The 18810-nt window shown below is 40.0% G+C and overlaps 2 protein-coding genes across 2 annotated transcripts in view; one reads left to right on the forward strand and one right to left on the reverse strand.

Moving 5' to 3' along the window:
* LOC111272269 (uncharacterized) overlaps nt 1-2555 on the reverse strand; it is a 42238-nt gene extending 39683 nt beyond the window's left edge. Inside the window, exon 1 of the mRNA XM_022853610.2 lies at nt 2348-2555. The gene's annotated coding sequence lies outside the window, so the exon portion shown is untranslated. The remainder of the gene's footprint in view (nt 1-2347) is intronic.
* On the forward strand, nt 833-17645 carry LOC111272270 (SH2/SH3 adapter protein dreadlocks). The gene is made up of 6 exons (XM_022853622.2): nt 833-959; nt 7566-7674; nt 12248-12541; nt 12769-13096; nt 13668-14043; nt 14302-17645. The coding sequence occupies exons 1-6, from the start codon at nt 950-952 to the stop codon at nt 14415-14417; spliced, it is 1233 nt and encodes a 410-aa protein (XP_022709357.1). The 5' UTR covers nt 833-949; the 3' UTR covers nt 14418-17645.
* Nucleotides 17646-18810: the final 1165 nt, after the last annotated feature.

Raw genomic sequence — 18810 nt, forward strand, 5'->3', positions numbered from 1 at the left:
AGCTCGAAGGGAAGCTTGTTGCTCGGTGTGTCATTTTGTCCATGTGCTTATGTGTACCTATGGAGTGTCGCGCTGACGGTGGCGGAAAGTAATCGAACGCACATCATGATGATAAATCTCTACCGGCCTTTCCAGTCTCGGCTGGTCCCGGCTCGTCGACTAGTGACCGTTTAACTGTGGCCTCAGTAAGCCGTATATCTTAGTGTACGTGTCTAGATTATCAATATCGTTGTCATCGTCCTACCGATTGTGATCGTCGTCGCGTCTTTAGCGTCCAAACCGTTATCGGTTTAAGCGCTGACTCCGTAACCGTGGACCGCAGTCCAGCGCACAGAAACAGTAAATGTAAAGCAGTCCATGTAATCGTTACCGACCCATTAACTGAAAGGGGTCCGGTTCTTGTCTCCATGTAACAAAGGCGCCGCTGCACTTCGCTGGGGTCCGGGTGCATCCAGTAGCTAAGAGAGCACAGTTTGCGACTGTCATTGTGCAACAGTGAGCTAATGTTCGTACTCGCGTGCTCTCGTCGTTCAGCGAGGCGTAGCCAGCCCGTTCCGAACGCTTCTGTGTGAGGAAAATGTTTGTTATATAAAAGAGCGGACAAAAAAGTGAATAGTGCTTTCGATCATCGTCTGATCCACAGACCCATAGAACGTATGAATTCGTGTATGCTTGCAGGGTTGTTCATCAAAAAAGAGTGTAAATGTGCACCGATCTCCCTATGGAGCTTCGGGTAGTGTAGTGAACAAACCCCCTCGACAGGGTCTCGCAGTAGCGAGTAGCAGTGCTGGCGTCTCTGGTTATTCTCAGCAAAAAAGAACGAAGACCAAAGTATTGGGCGACAAGGTCTCTCAAGAAGAGGAGAAAGAAAAATACAAACAGACAACGGAACACCACATTCGTCTTCTGGAGAAGGATCACTCCGGAACGACGATTACGGTTAACCAGAATGACGACCGGTAAGCACTAACCTGGTAGAACAGGACGTTATGTAATATTGGGTAATAAATACGATAAAGGAATAAAAAGCGCAGCAGAGGAATCGATCTTCAATATAGTAAGTAGGATGACTTGCGCGCCGGTCTAGTCTAGCCGTTAGAGGCGATACCGTTGATATGGGAAGTGAACGCGACGGAAAATCGAACTGCAGTAGAGTAGGCAAGAATAAGCGCTGGTTAGTTCTCAGATTTGCATTGGCAGTAGGAGTTATTTTAACTTCTGCACTTTATGCAAAGGCTTCAGTATTTGAGTTATGCTGCACCGCCAGTTTACTGATACAGAAAATTGAGGCGAAGTTTAGCGTCAAGCAATCATAACGAGCGAATGAATAGTACACCTATAGGTATATTTTAGTGTGTAACTTGTGTTTCTAAGAGGGTATTGGTACGATGCAATAGGTTTATGGTGCATCCACTTTGTGCATATCTGGAGTGCCGTGATACTTAAATGCAGAGTCATACGAAGAGAGCAGCGGCTCACCGTTCATCAGTTTGAACGCTAGCAGAGACATCATACGAGAAAGCTACCCAGTGGAATATTGTGCTTCTAAACAACCCCTTTGATTTGAATATGATATCAGATGATATCATATTCAAATCAAATATGACTGTTATGAGTGGCCTTCAAAGCAATGCTTATTGTGTGTCAGCCGCTGATTGAATCCTGATGTAGACTTTTACAAGTTTGTGATTCTAGTAAAGAATTGCATCCGCATAAGTAGATTCTGGTCCGGTGCCATATACACCAACAATACTAGAGTATGATTTGAAAGACTGTGGGAAACGGCAGTTCCGATGAGCAATTAAAACCGAAGTCTTTTGTTATTTTAATTGATCGTATGGAATTATGACCGGGAATGCTAGCCAACTTGGACTGCTTAAGGCTTTTCTCGGTTCCGACTACCGTTATGTACTTGCGTAAGCGAATTACCTACATCGGATTAATACATCAGTCCATCGGTATCATGCAAGTGGCTATGCACTGCGCGTAAGCAATCGAATTACTAACCAAAATGCTAGTGTATCTTCGCATAGAAACCAGTGTCTTACATGAATGATGGTATCGTGAATAACTAGCGGTCATTGGTACTTCTATAGACGATCGATAATGGTAAACAGAGAGATGCGCTCACTGTGTAGACTAACAACATATGCCGTTACGTGTGTGTATGTGTCAATGTGGGTAGTGTTCAAGGTGACCGTACGTTGGTTTTTCTACGAGTCAGCCGTAAATCATACATGGAATTAGCTTTCTACCTGTCTTCTGTGTTTCCTGTCGCTATTGTTAGTAAACCATATGTTGGTTTTTATCTATATATCTGTATAATTTATTGATAAAGTTTACTCACCACTGGTAATTAACGCATCGTTAACGGTCAACAGGATGAAAATGTGGGTTGAAAGTCCGGGAAGGGTCGATTAACTTTTTGACGGGCCGATTTGACTGACTGTGTTCTTGGCAAGGTCGCTCCTACAACATCTTTGTCCTTTGTTGTACGATAAGATAAGCTTAGTTCTAATGGTAATTTAATCTCGCTCGGTATCAGCGGGCTCTTAACATGGTACTTTCTTCTGTAGAGTAACAAAACCGTGAATAGGTTACTTGACAAATGAATAGCACGAGTAAGAACAGCGACAGCGATACATGAAGTGCATACATTTCAAGTGCTAAGTAATTCTTCTTCCTCAGTAAGAGAGACCAACACTCACCGTCATTCCCATAATAAGGCACTGAGCGGGTGCTCTGCTTAGTGCTGCTTTTAGTGATTCCAATGTCCCTGCCGCAGCTGCTACTACCGCTGGCTATTGGCGGCTGCGTAGAGTAAATGAGAGCAAGAAGAGTCCTGTGAGAGGCTGGTCGTAACGTCATCCCATCGCTCGCGATGGAGTCAGTACGTACTTTCCCATTTAGCGATGTTTATGGGTTGCGGGAGTTTGTGATGCTAGATGCGTACGCGCCTTCTCGTGCGCGGTCGGCTTCCTCATGTCAAGCCGTCTCATTAGCATGGAACACTAGCTACTAGACAGCTTCACGGCTTCATGATTTTTTGCGTGCAATGTATACACGTACCCGTGCCGTCTGTCTGGCTATTCAATAGTTCCTCTGATACGGAGAACAGTGTGCTCACTAGTGGCAAGTCTAACGGTAGCAGAGTTCACTATTTTTGCTTGTAGTTGTACTTCTACTGTTGGTGCTACATCTGCCAGCGTTGCTCCGACAGCTTAACTCGCGTGGGAAGTTGGGTCCATATTCGATGGATTCTTCGTTGTCGGCGGATGGTACCACAGCCCGACGGTGCAACTTCCTTTCCTGAGCTTATGGTAAAAGTAGCGCTGCCTGGTGTTACAGCCTTTGTTACAATACAACGGGTCACTGACTTACTTTTGTCGGCGATCGTTCTTCAGTAGACTGCATCGAGGTCTGACGCGCGCTGTGATCTGGCTTTTCTGTAGAGCTTCTCCACAGCTTCATAGGAAAATTAGCGAGCAGGGCACACAACACACGCGAATAGACGTCAAAGCCGTTTCGGGCCTTTGATATTATTGAATATTATGTTACTATGGAAACCATATATATACTGATTACATCGTTTAGGGTTTTCGAATAATGGGTCGATGTACGTACCTATGTTTCCCCGGGTGCAAAAATCTGCGCGTTTATCTTTACTCCGTGCAGTCAAAAAAAGCTGAGCTCTGTACACATTTGTTCTGTTGATCTGTCGTTTTTTCATTCATTGTTGTCCGTGACTGCGACCGTGACCGCGGATAGGCCAGGTCTATATTTGCCCCATCGGAGGGCACGAAAACTGAAACGCCAAAAAGAAAAAACAACCAATTAGTATACCGTTTATGTGACTTTTGTGCTTGCCTTTGCCGTTTAGCTCTTGAAGTTCCTGTTGCTGTCAAAACTGTTCGATATTGAGTGAGTCAAATGAACTTTGAATTTGGCTGAATTACGTGAGTTGTCGAGACAATTGTACATGTTTGTTTGTGTTTTTATTGCTCATTCGTAGACCATTTTAGTAACTGACTGCTTAATCAACGCATTTAACAAACAAACAAGCCATTAAGCGGCTGAACCCAACTGACAATTTGTGAACTTCCGTAGATATATAGAAAATAGTGCGTGACATTTCGTTAGTGGCGACAGAAACACTGATAGTGGTGGCACAGACGTTAGAGCAAAGGATAGGCAGCTATCGAAATATCGGTAATGCCGCTTCTGTCATGTCTTTCGATATTTGTTTGTTACCCAATTGTAGCGCCAGCGGGGGCAGAAGTAGATAGTTGGAGGTGTAGAGCTGCTACTGCCGCGTCTGTGTGCAGTTGATCTGAATGTTGAGTGAAACGTCGCCGGTTGTTCATGTCTGACTCTTTTTTTTCAAGTTTTTTTTCCGGCGTTATCACTCCGTCCACAGTACAGTACTATGATAGATAAAATCGCAACGCGAAATCAGTGAAATTCAGTGGCTTACTTTAGCGATCATTTCGAGGGTGATGTCTGTTTTGGCTGATGTACACGCGTCGCGTCACATTCTTCGACGATCTGCTGACTAGTGAACAAGTGGCTTAGTCTCCGCGGCAAACGCTATCTCATGTCAGGCTGTTACTCATTACTTTCGTTACTGGTCTGGAGTTACTGCTACAGTTGCTGCTTGTGCCAGTGATGCTGTTTCGATTGCGCTGAACGACTATTACTTCAGAAATCGGACGGTTTCTGAATCAACGGCTAGTGGCGACCGTTGTTGGGGGACAAAAGTCACTTTCTGTAAACAAATCATGTGCCGACGAAAAGGTGGCGTACCAGTACGATCACCGTTGGTAACAACTGAATTGTAAGATTACCTGTTGTCCCATATTTTACAAGCCACGAATGACGAACTTCCATCCATCCGATCCATAAACTAATCTAACTGTTAATGATGATTTCCTGGTACAGGTTCGATTTATGAGATATGCGATTAGAAAAACAGTCTTCGTGTAGCGTTTGCCTCTTAATATGCCTACCATTTCTCCGTAATCCATGTTAGTTTGCAAAGTAAGAGGTCGACCGGACGTTTCGGTTGATAGCTAAGTAAACTAAACTGGGTTAGATATTTACCTCTCCACAGATCGTATTTTTGGGGGGTTTATTTCGTCTATACGTGATATAATTATGATAGTAGATAATTTTTGGAAAAACTAGTAATTTAGATTTCAATTAGCCATTGCGTATTGTACACTTTTCAAAAACTAAATCTATGTTAGATTATCTAATACTGGCTGCTAATCAAGTTATGCCTTGTTGTGACAGCTACAGATTTTGTCCCTAACAAAGAACTAGTTAATCTAGCATATACTTAGAACTGAGCTCTAAGCTTAATCTTCTTCCGAGATACGAACCCTGTCGTTCCTTGTCCTGAAAATACGACTATTATCGTATTCTATATATTAATTGTCATATTCGACATTGGACAGCGCACTTTACTGTAGAACGGTTTCGTTAGTTGCCGTCGACCATCATCAGCCCACAGACACAAACATACATTGACAAAAAAAGTTAAGTATTTGTAGAGCGCCACTATATATAAGAAGTGATTTGAAACTTCTGGTTAAGCTAAATGATTGTATAAACCAGGCGAACTACGCTGTGGGCGAACACAATATTTCGTTTGAGGAGAAATAGAATATGCGTTAGCAAGCGTTAAGTTTATGAAACAGTTATATAAATCGAACTGATCTTTATGTTTAATTGTTGACCATATATTATGCCATTAATCGTTAAACAAACGATAGCTCTCAGTCCTACATTAAAAATATATTTCAACACAGACCAGAAAAATACCATAACCATGGCTACATTAGCGCGCCAATTAAACTCTTGGGGATATAATAATCGGTAGTCAAAGTAGACGTCAACTACATTTGGCCGATCTAAAATAAAGACTGATTGTTCTACCTTTTGCCGCTGTCACTATCGACATCATCTAGGAAGTCTTGTGTTCGTAAAAACAAGGACTGGTTGTCAGGTAGAGGTCTGTAAAACCAAACGGCTTTTTTAATACTTTTAGCTTTTTATCTGGATTAAGCCCAATGTTGCGTTAGTTTTGCTTGCCCGCGGCTCAGTCTAGATGGCTCAACTTGTAAAAGCAGAGTAGTTGCTGTAAAAATATAATCTTTGAAATATACTGTTTGTTGGATTATTATTGATATGACTATAATTCTGTAGCTGGTTCATATAGTTTGCGATGCCGGACTAATCTATTTAAAGAATACTAACTAAGAAAGAAGAAAACTACAAGCCACCACCTTAAATTACGTAGAGAAGCCGCTTACGTAAGGTACGATTTACGTAGGGTTTAGGACTGGGTTATTTGACGGCGTCTCGTTCCGACACATTTCGTTCCGATTTTGCGCCAATTTCCGCTCAGACATTGCGGGAATATCTGATTTGATATGTGCGATTCCTGAAAACAAAATGCGGTTACTTTCCCTCTACGATTTGGATCCCTCTTGTGACTGTTACATCTGGAAATTATCATCTGCTATTTTCATATAGCCAACAGCTGTCGATGTTGCAATGTTGATTATTTCGCTGACACCAACTGCAAAAAATTATCTATGTTTTTAGAACTGTAGGTATATGTCTATATTGCTTTTGCGGTACGTGCTGATCAGAGTTTTAACGAATAAAGGACTTACTTGTTTCGGACAAGTTATTAAGAAACTAAAATAACCCTGAATAATAAAAACCCAAAGGTTCATTTATATTCTGTGCTATATAAGTCTTTTACCTGATATATTGTTCATTAGGCTTAATTGAAGTTTGTATTCGTATGTGCATCCTTATGTCGACGTTAGGAAGGGCTAGAGATGACGTTTATAATAAATACTTTGTCCCCAAAAGTATTTTATTTCTATTTATTATATTAGAATACGCGATACTTGTGGGTGTGGCTAAAGTGTGGGTCGCATTCTAGCGAGTGGCAACAAGGAGCAGTTCTCAGTATCGGCCGTCATAACGGTACACGCGTCAACAGCTCTAACGTCAACAACGCCAACGGTAACGCTATAAGGAAGCGTGTCGACATAAGGCTATAATCGATATCATTTAAGCGCTGCGAAGTCGGAAGAAATTTGCTTGAGGAGTAATGAGTATTGTTTTCTAGTGTTATTTGGGGAACCTGGACATAGCTGTAACGAAGAGAGCACACCAGTTCTACCATGCGAACCAGTCAGCCTGCCATCACTAGTACTACTTTCTATTTTCAATCAGCGTGGAAGCGGTAATTACGATTAGCGACAGTCAGGCTTAAGTTGTTATTTGTAGCTAATGGTGGTACAAGAAAAAGGTATTTCCTAAGAGACCGAAGTATGGTTAAATCGTGCTACGGCCTAGTTGTGTCCTTAGGTTTTATTTGGGTTCTTATGACAGAAGGAAGGTTATGGACATTTTAGAGGGCAGGAAACGCGGAGTACAAGATGTGCCTGATATGCGGGGATTGGGAAATTCAAACAGGACCCGCATATTTAAGAAAAACTGATGTATGTGTCTGTTTGTGACATTTTTGAATGTTACGATTTCAGCCGAGGAGCAGTATGTCGTTGCCAAATACGACTATGCGGCGCAGGGCTCACAGGAGTTGGATCTACGGAAAGGAGATAAATTGCTATTAATTGATGACTCGAAACATTGGTGAGTATAGAAGATAGTATTAAAAAATAATTTTATTGGTCTACTATATTACAACTATATTGACTTTTATCATATAGCACTAAAAAGATAATGGAGAAAATTGTTATAAGTGCGTATTCAACGTTTTCTTTTTACAAGATTGACAAACGAAATCTCAATGTAAGTCAACCTAATAGTTGTTACTGCATGCTTACCTATTTTCGTTACCTAGTTTGATATCGGCCAAATATCACCGAGCAAATGTAATCGACCTAAAATGAGTAAATAAAGCTAACACTGAACTAACCTATTCAGTCTTTTTCTGTTACAAATGTTCGCACTCCAGTTGGCAAAATCGTGCAGATCAGCTCATGTTGATTTTAAGCAGAAATTAAGTGTTGAACTAAGAGGAAATTTGTTAAATCCGCTTAGCGTTCATTCATGACTTGCGGAGAAGTAATCGAATTAGCAATGACTGATGGGGCCAGCGTATTGCTGACCCTGTTAGTACATGACGGACCTAGGGGAATGTCTTAGTCAGTTATAAATACGGCGGATGTGGACCGTAAAATAAACAACTGGATTGAAATAGGGCCGGGTGAATATAGACAGGTTTTTCTATTTAGAATGTATTATTCTATCAGAATCGGAGCCTGATGTTTGATTACCGCGTCCACGCCACGCACTGGTAAAGTCAGACACACCGGCGACGCTAAGTATGCTAACCTTTAACATTTAATAATGCTGACAATATTACAGATAAAGCAAAAATGATTCAGTAAATAAAAACTTGCTGTTTTTGTTCGCAGTTATATGTGTTCAGTTATATGTGCCCAAAGTCTGCCTGACTATACAAATAACACTACAGCAATAATTCCATTAATACAAATCTCTTTAAAGTCTGTTAGGAGAAACAGTTTACGGTTGTTTTTAATAAATGGTTGCTTTTTATACTGGCTGGACGTAACAGCGCAAAATACTTTCAGTAAGTTTTTTTTGACTAAAAGAACACTTTTTATGTTAAATGGTAATTCGACGCCTCTCTTTCCTTGTAAAAATATTCAGAAAAACGTTGTTTAAATCATATTAATCAAGCAATTTTAATTATTAAGAATGTTCCTCAAAGTTGAGCACTCTGATGTCAATAATTCTTTCTTATGGATGGTCTGACATCTCTTGTAGTGTTAGACAAATGGCACTAGGATTGCAAACACTTAGTTTTAGAGATAGTGGTGTTTGTAGTGTGTTCAGAACTGGTTTAAAATTTAGTTTTTCTTGATAAATGCAAACACTGACTTTTTACGTTGACACGTTCAGTCTCTTTTATATAGCGAAGAAAGGAAAATTTGTGTTTAACCATATCGTTGCGCATCTTTCTAATAACTAACAACTGATACCCAAATTACGTAGGTTTACACAAAACCAAAAAGAAAAACTAGATTAGCTAAAATTATATACATATACATATGTTGTAAAGGAAACTCTTTTAAATTGTAAATTTAAAAAGTACTTTTAAATTGTTAAAGTTACGAGCGGTGTCCAAAGAAAGCATAAAAAATTCTCGGGTTGCCAAAAAGTAACGATCCAGCAGGTTGCATCAGTTCACTAAACTAAGCCCATCGTAAAGTATTTACTAGTAAGATGAATTTTTTAAATAGATTCTTTGACACGACTAGATATCGCTCGAACAATTATATAACTTTCACTGTGACTTAATATACTAGTTATGAAAAAAACCGCAAAAAAAATAAGTGCCTTTAACTAAATTTGAAAACGCATATGCCTCAATTTATTTTCAACATTGACTCCGTGATCTTATTGCGATTGAGAATGTCATTTATATATGGAAATGGCCACTCCAGTCGAAGTGTTTGAGAGGACCTCTTCCACAAGACACATTAGTATAAAAGCTCAGTGTAAGAAGTGTACACCCGTTAGAGGCCGCAGAAATCGGAAGCGTTTGCTCATAAAATGTGATATGCCGTCTGAACGTCTATTAAGTGCAATGCACACCTCTGTTCTTTACAGTATCTTTTCAAGTGGCATATCAGTGTAAGTGTTATTGACACATATTTCTGTACTCTATTATTTACATTGGACTTCTCTAGATTTCCTGCATTTGTTTTCAATAGCGTATTTCATCCGCACTGGCTTGATTGTTCTCAGTAATGTTTTTAGTTGCTAATCCCTGTTCTTTTAGATGCTGCCTTAGTTTTCTTATAAACAAATCTTCACCGGCTACATAAAAACAGATCTGTTGTTTATTTCCGATTTCTCCTAATCTTTTAAGTGATTCGATAAGTGTAGATAATTCAAAGAAATAAACTGTGGATAAGGGATAAAAATTCTGCTTAGGAGCAACATAGTAGAATAAGTAATTTTCTTATAATTAAAAGAGGCGAAATTGTTTTTCTTTCAATAGAGCTTCTTGTTGAAGATTATAAATATTAAAATAAAATAAAATTATAAATATTTTATCCTAGCCATTTGATTTCTATATGTTCAACACTTTCTTGTTGATGTTAGCTAACGTTTTTATATTATAGAATGGCCGAAACCACATGTTCGCTATGTTTCTTCATATCGCGTTATGTCCATTTTTGGAAATCCCTTTTTCATGCAACTGCATTTAACGACGTTACTATATCTTCTTGTGTTCGATGCTTTTAACGGAACAACGTGAACAGTTGATCGAATTGCGATAAAAAGGCGCCGCTTAATTTTCGTCGTCCATATAACCTAATCATGTATCCGATAAATATGGAACAATTAGCATCAAACATGTTTGTGGTATTGATATACTCGAATTAATTATAGAATAGTCATTGATTAGCATAAAAGCCAAGGCTTTTTCTAATGTGTCGTATCTATGCTATTGCTGTAACGGTGTACCGCTGGGTATACGGTGTCACTAAACTGCTGTCATATTTTCTATCATATTTTTCAGCGTGAACCTAGTTTTTGTATTTGTATATGATAATACTGCGTCATGAACCTTTCTCGTGAGGTTCAACAACGACAAGGTACCACAAATACCGCTTGCGAGTCGGTATATTGTGCCGCAGGGAATGGACGAAAATGTTAAATAGCTCCTTTCAACCGCAAAAAAAGTTGTTTTTGGTCTCATCGTCAGTAACAACATTCATTCTCTCTGATATCAGTAACGCTTTTTATGATTCTCTACGTTCTCAGTACTGCCGTATAATCACTAGTTTTGTCGCTCTCGTTTTTCTTTTATCTCCGCCTTGGTTTGAAGTGAGCGGCACAGAAATAGTACAATATTACCTGTGATACTTTACCGGGTCCCTTTGTGGAGCGGTAAAGAAGGCTGCTGTGAGGCAAGCAGAAGTTGTCGTCAAACAATTGACACCGTTGTAAAATGAAATTGTATACGAAAATCGACTCGATCGACTAAGAAAGAGTCGTTCACATTTTGTTTACTATCTTTTTCCACCTCTAAGTCGCTTAAATAAGGATCTGTGTACTACATCTTATCGAAGAACTACTTTTTTTATAATTTTATTTCATTAAATGTTGGTATCGCTAGCATGCCCGCGTACAAGGGCGCTGTGAGCGGACATCGCTACCAAATACGTATCTATCAACCAAAACATTCTACTTAAAAGATTGATTAGATCAACACTGTTAATAAGCTCCATATGAATGTGTAGCCCTTGTTAATCGACATGATTACAGGCCTTAAAGAGGATCGTAGTAATTTCTTAGTACGTCGCTGTTCAAAGGCAAGGTTTTGTAAGCTATTAACACCCCTTCTGCTTCTGCCGTAATGTTTGTTACTTATATTGTTGAAAACCAAATTATATAGAGAAATTGCTTAGAAACTCAGGCTCTTCTTCTTGTATTGTAACCTTTTTGCGTAACAACTTGGCGCTCTGTGTGTCAGCTATTTATTATCGTACTGTATGATAGGGTATCTGTGATCTACATTAATTCATGACACGTTAAGATTATCTTCGTAACCTTGTGCTGTGGCAAGGCTTGATTGTAAAAAATACAATAACTCAACTTAATATTGACCCACTGCGCTCTGTGCTAAATACGCATTGCCCTTCGATGTAAGTTTTATGAGCAAGAACAGAAATGGGAAACAGAAATTAATTTTTCAGGATAGCTAGATTGGACTATTAAATCTTGCTATGGTTTATACATTTACATTACGTAAAACGTAATTACTAACCTATTTAATAATATGCAATTTGGTTTGAGTCGAAAAAGACATAATGTGCACCCATTAAAATTTAAAAATGAAACATTGCAAGAAGAACTATTATTGGTTGAATAACACTGATTCCTACTATAAATACATTAGCGCATACAGTAATACGGTCAGCGAACGTTCGAATTTCGCGAATCTCAATGTTTGTTTTTTGCAACTATCACTGCACAATCGGGTTCTTTGCCTTGTTAGAGTTAAACATCTATGATAACTTTACTTTTTGTTGTTAAACGGCGACCTGGTTGCAAACGAACGTAAGATTCATTATAGATACGTGCCAGGACCGTATTTTACGATAGTCTATACTTGTACCAAAACTGGTGTGGATGTGTGGTTGCTTTTTATCGTTGCGTGCAGGTGGAAAGTGCAAAACGCCCGGGGGCAGGCCGGCTTCGTGCCCTCGAACTACGTGAAGCGTGAGAAGCCCTCGCTCTTCGACAGTATCCGAAGGCGCGTCGCCAAGGACAAGGAGGCCGGCAAGGATGGCAAGGACTCCACAGGACAACATAGGGAGCGATCTGCAGCCCGGCAAGCTCGGCCAAGCCCCCCTGGGACTGCCCATGGGCCTTCAGGACCTCCTGGTCCTCACGGAGCACCACATCAACTGATCAGCCTAGAGGACACTAAGCCTGTCGGATATGCAACAGTCAGGTAGAAAACCTAAAAAGCTGTTCATCGATATTTACGGGTAGACATTAAGACACAAGTAACGTTTTTTGTATAGCGTTATATGTAGGTGGAGTTGTCCAGAAGTATAGCTGTTACTGAGTTCTTGAGATACAGTTTGCAACCACCGCGCGTCAGCCGTAGTTCGGCAGCCTGGTTATCCTCTGCAAACTTCCTTTTTTTGCCATTTTTCTCTTTTTTTTTGTTGGCAGGTACAACTACGAAGCTAAGCAAGCAGATGAAATTTCTTTAATAAAAGGGGGGCGGGTTGCGGTCCTTGAGAAGTCCTCGGACGGCTGGTGGCGAGGTGAACATCAAGGTAGATTAGGATGGTTCCCCTCCAACTATGTCAACCCAGCAGGCGCCGAAGAGTCTTCAGCTGGCGGACACGCCGGTAGCCAACCTCGATCAAAAACCGCTACCCTCGAAGCTCCTTACGTAAACCTGGCGGGTCAAGAAGACGGCTATGTGAATGTGGCCCAAGTGGGCGTCAGCAGTGCACCCATCTTGGATGTGGTCATTGCCCTGTATTCGTTCGAGGTACGTTGAGTGGTATTCCATGCTTCTATACGACGACGCTTTCAACTTAAGCGTACAAAAAGAAGCACACCTCGGAATAGGTATCGGTCTTACGTCTGACAGACATTTTGAGTCGATTTTTAATAATAAACAATTGACTGATCATAGTATTACTTTTATTCCCATTATTTATTATATTATTCCTATTTTTACTTTCATTCCCATGGTTGTACTAAACAGTATTTTTGACAATTAGTTTGTCGTATTAGCCAACCATTGTGCTAGATCTCCCATCAGGGGTACACGTATTCGGACCTGAGAGTGTGCCTCCTGTGTTCATCTAGTGAAATCGATCTGTAAGCAAAGCGTGTATGAGGGACGTTCCGCGGGCGTTAGCCAGGAATCCTGTGCTTAACATTGTTAAGAGCAGCCTGCAGGCTTTCGTGCTTCATCCGTGGTGTGTCATCCACAAATGAAATTACATTGGCTGAGCAAGCCGTCTTCTGTATTTTCTTGAATTTCGTAAACGAAACCACTACTTAACGTGTTATCTCTAACTTTTCTCCGTGAACGCATCGTGGTAAAATTACAGGCGCAAAATGAGGAAGAACTGTCGTTCTCAAAAGCGGAAAGATTGCACATAGTTGATAAGCCTGCAGATGATCCAGACTGGTGGATGGCAGTCAACTCAACGGGGCAGTCCGGCCTGGTGCCGAAGAACTACGTTCAAGTGGAACAAACAAAGAATGGAACTGGAGGACAGCTCCTCCCGGATATTCAACAGCCGTGGTACTACGGCCAAATCACACGAAGTGAATGTGACCAGTTGCTGAGCCAGTTTGGCGTTGATGGAGACTTTCTCGTTCGCGTTTCGGAAACGAATGTCGGTGATCTCTCTGTTTCAATGAAGGCACCGGGACGGAACAAGCACTTCAAGGTTCACGTAGAAGGCAGCACGTACCGAATAGGTAAGTTGGACATCGATTCTATTTTAGACTATAATACCTTTAACCTTTCAAGTTGGCCAATTTCGGACAAATACGCAAAGCACAATCTGGTTGAGATTTTTAAATGCTTGATTTTTTCGACGTGACCTATTTGACGGTCGGGATAAAGCTTGGTCACTTAAACAGACTGTAGACAATCTTGTTTTGTCTTAAGATTATCTATACTAGAAAATGGTACCGAACCGTTGTCTTCAATGTTCTTTTTGCGTTTGGCTGCAGGTCAGCGTAAGTTTAACACCCTGACGGACTTGGTGGAGCACTACAAGAAATCGCCTATCTACACAAGCCCGCAGGGGGACAAGCTCTACCTCGTGAAGGCGTTCAAAAGACCTTAGTCGCCGCATCAGCGATAAGACCAATAATAATGATCATATGACAATAACACGATTTGTGGTGATGATAATAATATATATTATCATCATTATTACAGACTGCGTACCCCCCGCTGTCGCTGCTTACAGCCATGACTTTTTACAGCTACAGGTATTTGTGCAGCATTCAATTAAACGGATTTCAGTCAGACCTACACACACGCAACAGTGATATATATTGCTTTGGCTGTATTTTGTCACTTAACACTGCTGGCCATTACGAGAAGCTTACAGTTTTCCGCTCGTGAAAATCAGCGAGTTGTAGTGATTGAGTAAATGTGGATAATACAATAGATTCCGGTGCACCACAGCCAGCGCTTGTAGGAACTCGACGATTTCTTCCAAGTGTAATTGAATAGAGCTTAGAAGAAATTCAAGTGTGTTCCAATTTTATCACACCCGCTTCAGTTGATTCGACTGTTAATGAACGTGTGTACGTGTAAACTGGTATATAATGTAGGCAGCCAAGATTAGCTTACCAGGGTCGTCAATGTCATACAAATGGGTTAGGCTAGTTGCTGGGAAGAGAGAAAAACACTTATGCACGATGACCCAAGTACTACTATAGTGCTTTTATCTCTGACTATCGGTGTAAAGGGAAGCTCATTTAGCGTCAATGCAAACGAGATAGTAGGTCATGGTCAAAGCTAGGGGTCTTTTTTTCATCTTCGAGACACTCGTATTCTGAGTAATTGTGATGCCTATTTTTACGATAAAATCAATTCTACAATGATTGGAGCATGTGCCATTACTCTACGCCCCACTTGCAATGTGAGCAATTAGCGAGCATTTGCATACGATGTGGATTACGGATTGGCCTATAGACCAGGCGTAAATGATCTCGGCGGCCTCTGAAGCGCATGCACTCACGCGTACGAAAACATCTTATATGATGAGAGCTTAGGGCAAATTAAGTCTTCAGAGTCCTAAAAAAGGACGACAGTTTGCATATCTAGCTACAATAATGCTAAATATAATTGGAGACTTCAAATCATATCTATAGCAAACGGAGTAAACGATGCTAATATGATTAGACTTGGTTCGCCGTTGGTCACAAACAAGCGAGAAAACAGGCCAAAAACTACGTCAAAAGGGTAGTCCAAGGATCCAGGAAAAGATTCTACGAGGAGAGATTTGGTACTAGTTATAGCGGCTCTAGATGGGTTGTCGAGTAACCCGAACATTTTCAAACAATCCAAGTGCGAGCTAATGAACAAGTTATAATACATTATACGACAGTACAGAAATATTTTCTTTTGTCCTAGAGGTTATGACAAGATTATAGTCATCTAATGGCAACTGCGGAGTGCAAATTAACAGCAACAATATACTAAGTATACGATATGATAAACTCACTGAAGTTACCGAGGGCATCATCACGGTAGAAACAACAAATGTACGTTAATTATATTGTATATGAACGATGACAAAATGACAATAGGGATGGTCGACGAAGGACTTCAGTCGACATATAAAATAAAGCTTTGTAGTTACAAGCAGCCAGCAAACACCATAGATCTATCTATAAATATGAAAAAAAGAAATACAAATATATACTATTGAGGTACAATATTTAGAAAAGGCAGTAATATTATTAGTATTATGTAGTATTTACTGTGTTGAAAGGGAGTGTATTTTGGTGAGAATAATAAAGGGAATAATAAAATAGTAGAATCTAATAAAAAGATTTGCCCGTAGAACGAAGGAAGCAGTTAAGTTATTTATGCCGTTTTGTTCTGATTACGAGCTAAGAAACGGCGGGAAAGGATAGCCATTCTCGTTTTGGTGAACATCGCATTTGTAATTTGCGGACAATATCGATGCTTTTTATATGTAACTTACGAGAAGTTAATCGAAACATACACATGTATACCATGAGGACAACGATGCTTGAATGGAACTACAAGTGGTAAGCGGCAAGCTAAAATCGAGATGGGGAGATCCGTATTAATGGTTGCTGCTACTGGCAGATTATCGCATTATTGCTTAAGCAGCAACCGCAACTGAAGCGTGAGCTTCTTAAAATCTCATAACTGTGAATTTGATCTTAAGACTTCGAGTCCTAAAAATACTTACAGACCTATGTGCACCTACTTCGAATTATGCAGGCACAAAGTTGACCCGCTGTGCAACAACTAGACGAAATCATCATAGATCGTTATATTTAAATACGCTAAAATGAATGATGGAGAATAGACTAAGAGCTGCAGAATCAACAAACGTAATTGTCTTTTTTAAAAATAGCAAGGAAAACGACCAGCAAACAAGTTTGAATACGTAAAAAAACGTATTCTGGCGGCCGTATGAATGATCACAGCCGCCGATATTAGTCATACTACTGAATAAGGCAGTGACGTAAGGTTTTGAAAAGAGAACACAGGAACACGATCAGATTTTAATGGCAATGAGTAATCAAGGAATGGGCTAACTGGAATAACGGAATATTACCGCTGACAAATCGGCGATATGTATGTTGACGCTGGGCAAAGACGAAAACGAGATACCTTACTAGACATTGTCTTTGCGGCTGCCCCTATTGAGCTATTGCAGCTATTGAGAATATCCTACGTCTCTCTCATCTTGATACAAGGAGGAGGCTAAGCAGGATGACACACTAAATAACGTATTGCGTCGTATCAAGGAAGAGGCGGAGTAAGGCTAAGGACCTAGTATATATATATACATGCCGTAAAAAGTAGGACATATCGAAAGTGTCTATGGTGCCAAACACCAAACAGGCTGTGTTGCCAACGTACACAGCAATGCACATCGCTCTGCACGGCTGGGGTCTTCTTCGGTCATCATCGGATCAGAGCTGTTCGTGTGCAAAGATGGCTATGTTGACCGAAGGCGTACCCCAGGGTGCGGCCCCGCTGTGCTATTATGAATGGACGTCTGAGCGGGAATGTCCACTCGCGACTGCTGATTCAGAGCGCGGTGTTCCTTCTATGATTGAGTCATTACTACAACTATTATTATTACTATCATTATTATTAATATACATTATGCGAGACAAGGCAAAATAATAGGTTTTACCGAACTAATAATGCGAAAGATTATATAAAAATTATATATATACATATATATGATTATATAAAAAAATATATACATATATATATATATATGATGATGATAAAATATTTATAGCAAATTTTGTGACATAAATAAATAAATGCAGATGGTGGAATGCTTGATTCGAGTTTTCATTTAACCTCTACTCATGATTAGTTTACACTCGCTTATGATATGGAGGTATCAATTGAGCTATGAAGGAGAATTACGACAGGCAATATAAGCTGCCTGTCTGATTCAATTTTTAGATTGCTATGTATATAAATGATAGTATAAATTATATAAATGTGAGACCGCTTATGCCATGTAAACAGCCATGTGTTATTAGTCTTTGGCTAAATAAAGATGTATCTAAAGGGATACGTTTTAACTGATTGGTCCTACAGTTCAGGTCGGCCTTAGGGCAGTGACCAACTCCCAACTTGCACCATTTATGTACTTCGTCACTTAATCGAATTATGTCGTTAGCTACTCAGTCATCTGATTGTTGTTTTATTATTGCAGCCAGGTCGATTTTGACAGATCTGACAGGTAAAAGTTACCGACAAACGCAAGGCCAACAAATGACGAAAATTCAGTGTTCCTATTTTAAAACGGTGAGTAACAAAAAAAAATCATTTGCCTCAAACATAATTGATTAAAGTTACCCTTTTCCGCCAAAGGTTTAAGTCACTTCGAGTTTTGCTGATGGCCAGGTTGAATGTCATAATTTACAAAAGTTCACGCACAATACATTGTAACTAAGTTTATACGTTCAGCAAACGCTATAAAATCGTATTTTATCCCGGCCAAGCATTTCCATTTGAAAAACTTACAAACGTCTTTCGCTCGTACTTCACGTAAAAGTCCTCAAACGGCAGGTGAAAAGAGTTGCAACTAGACTTTAATAAATAATTTTTTATCTGGCTAACTAAATCTCAAATGTATGCTAAAACTGTGCAAAATTATTTATTATAACAAACTTCGAATACTTATTAGGGGAAGCACCAATTATTGACTTAGACCGTAAAGTCACTGAGACAAAAGATGCAAAAACCACGCATTTGAAGTCGATAGCCAGTTGAAACTAGCTATCGACTTCAAATGCGTGGTAAACGTTGATTAAAAGCTTATTTGTTGAAATCTGATTAGTAGTGTTTTCTAGGGTGCCAACAACGAATAATGATAGAATGGACTTTTTGTGATGCTGGCCAAGGTAACTGGCAACTGCGTTAAAAAAGCATGCAGAGAAAACAGGTGAAAAGGAAAACCCTTTCTGTTCGCTGTGGCAAATGTACTACGCAGG

This window comes from Varroa jacobsoni, unplaced genomic scaffold (genome assembly GCF_002532875.2).
Source record: "Varroa jacobsoni isolate VJ856 unplaced genomic scaffold, vjacob_1.0 contig01890, whole genome shotgun sequence".
NCBI lineage: Eukaryota > Metazoa > Arthropoda > Arachnida > Mesostigmata > Varroidae > Varroa > Varroa jacobsoni.